Source organism: Dendrobium catenatum, unplaced genomic scaffold (assembly GCF_001605985.2).
Source record: "Dendrobium catenatum unplaced genomic scaffold, ASM160598v2 original_scaffold_236113, whole genome shotgun sequence".
NCBI lineage: Eukaryota > Viridiplantae > Streptophyta > Magnoliopsida > Asparagales > Orchidaceae > Dendrobium > Dendrobium catenatum.
The window spans coordinates 1-1,295 of NW_021554521.1; the positions used below are offsets into that span (position 1 = coordinate 1).

A 1,295-nucleotide genomic window follows, 5' to 3' on the forward strand; every position below is an offset into this window, starting at 1 on the left:
GAATGCTTGGAGGAAGTCTACTGCAGTTAAATTGAATATGACTGAAAATGTGGACAATGTCTTAAGGAAGGATGGATTTGTTAATTTAGACTTAAACAAAGCCAGGAGCAATATTCAGAAGTTAGATAGAACATTGGTTGGCAGTCTTCTTGGCCGACGTCTCCCATTCTGGGTGGTGCAGAATGAGCTTAATAGAAAATGGGGACATATGGGGTTAACTCAGATCACGCCGATGGGTGCTGATTGTTTCTTATGTTGGTTTGTTAACATGGAAGCTAGAAATAGTGTTTTGATTGGTGGACCATGGTATGTTGCTGGTCAAATTATTGGACTAGAACAATGGAAAATTGGATTGTCGTCCAAATCCTAGAAAGGTTTTACGTCTCTTGTTTGGATAAGGTTACCAAATTTACCATTAGAGTACTGGGATGAATCCAATTTGGCTAGGCTGGCAATGGGCATTGGTGAACCTTTATTTATGGATGAGAAAACGAAGCTTTGGAACAGGTGTGCTTTTGCACGTATTTGTATCAGATTGGATTTGTCTAAGCGACTGCCTAAAGGCATTTGGGCTAATGGTTTGGAAGGTGCTTTCTTCCAACCCATTGAGTATGAAGGGATCCCCCTGATTTGTTTGAATTGTGGTAAGGTGGGACATAAGGCTGATTTATGTAAGGAGGTGCAGGCACGGCCTAAACAACAGGAGTTGAAAACTGGGGAAGTGAAGGATCAGTTCTGTTCTATTGCGGATGGATTGGGTGTGGCCGCTAATTCATCTGATGTTGGCCTGAGTTGTTCATTGGGATTGGAGGGTGCAGTTTCTAGGCTGAATTTTGGGAAAATTTATGAAGTTGTTGGCTCTACTTATGCTGATATTGATCATGGGGAATGGACAATTGTCACAAGGAGGAAGAGACCAAATATTAAAGCTGGTGCTAAAACTATCATGAGGGATAGTAAGCCGGCTGTTTTGGCACCTAAAACGGTATGGAGGGAAGTTAGTAAAACACAGAAGGAGGTTGATGTTCTTCATGAGAAGGAAAATGCTAAGAGTGTGGCTAAAGATTCTTCTACATCTGAAAATCAGCTGATGGATGTTACTCCTTCAGGCAATAAATTACCTTGTGATATGCTGGTTGATAGTAAATTGAATCCTGGCGGATTGAAATAGGAGGGCTCTAGTAGTATGGCACAAGCTCAAATTCAGGATGACAGATTCGATGGATTGCGAAATTTGATGGATATAGAGGTGGCTGCTATTAAAAGTGTACCTCAGGTTGGTGAGAAATTGAGGA

The 1,295-nt window shown here is 41.4% G+C and overlaps 1 protein-coding gene across 1 annotated transcript; it reads left to right on the top strand.

Annotated features, from left to right (window-relative positions):
- The first annotated feature begins 37 nt into the window (after positions 1-37).
- Positions 38-1,171, top strand: LOC110100191. The gene is made up of 2 exons (XM_020827612.2): positions 38-306; positions 400-1,171. Exons 1-2 carry the CDS (start codon positions 38-40, stop codon positions 1,169-1,171), a joined length of 1,041 nt encoding a protein of 346 aa, XP_020683271.2.
- The last annotated feature ends 124 nt before the right edge of the window (positions 1,172-1,295 follow it).

Bases quoted from the DNA above. Each gene is read 5' to 3' on its own strand.
- LOC110100191 (XM_020827612.2), top strand. From the start codon at position 38: ATGACTGAAAATGTGGACAATGTCTTAAGGAAGGATGGATTTGTTAAT. The intron at 307-399 runs GTATGTTGCTGG...TGTTTGGATAAG, and splicing joins GTTTTGATTGGTGGACCATG to GTTACCAAATTTACCATTAG.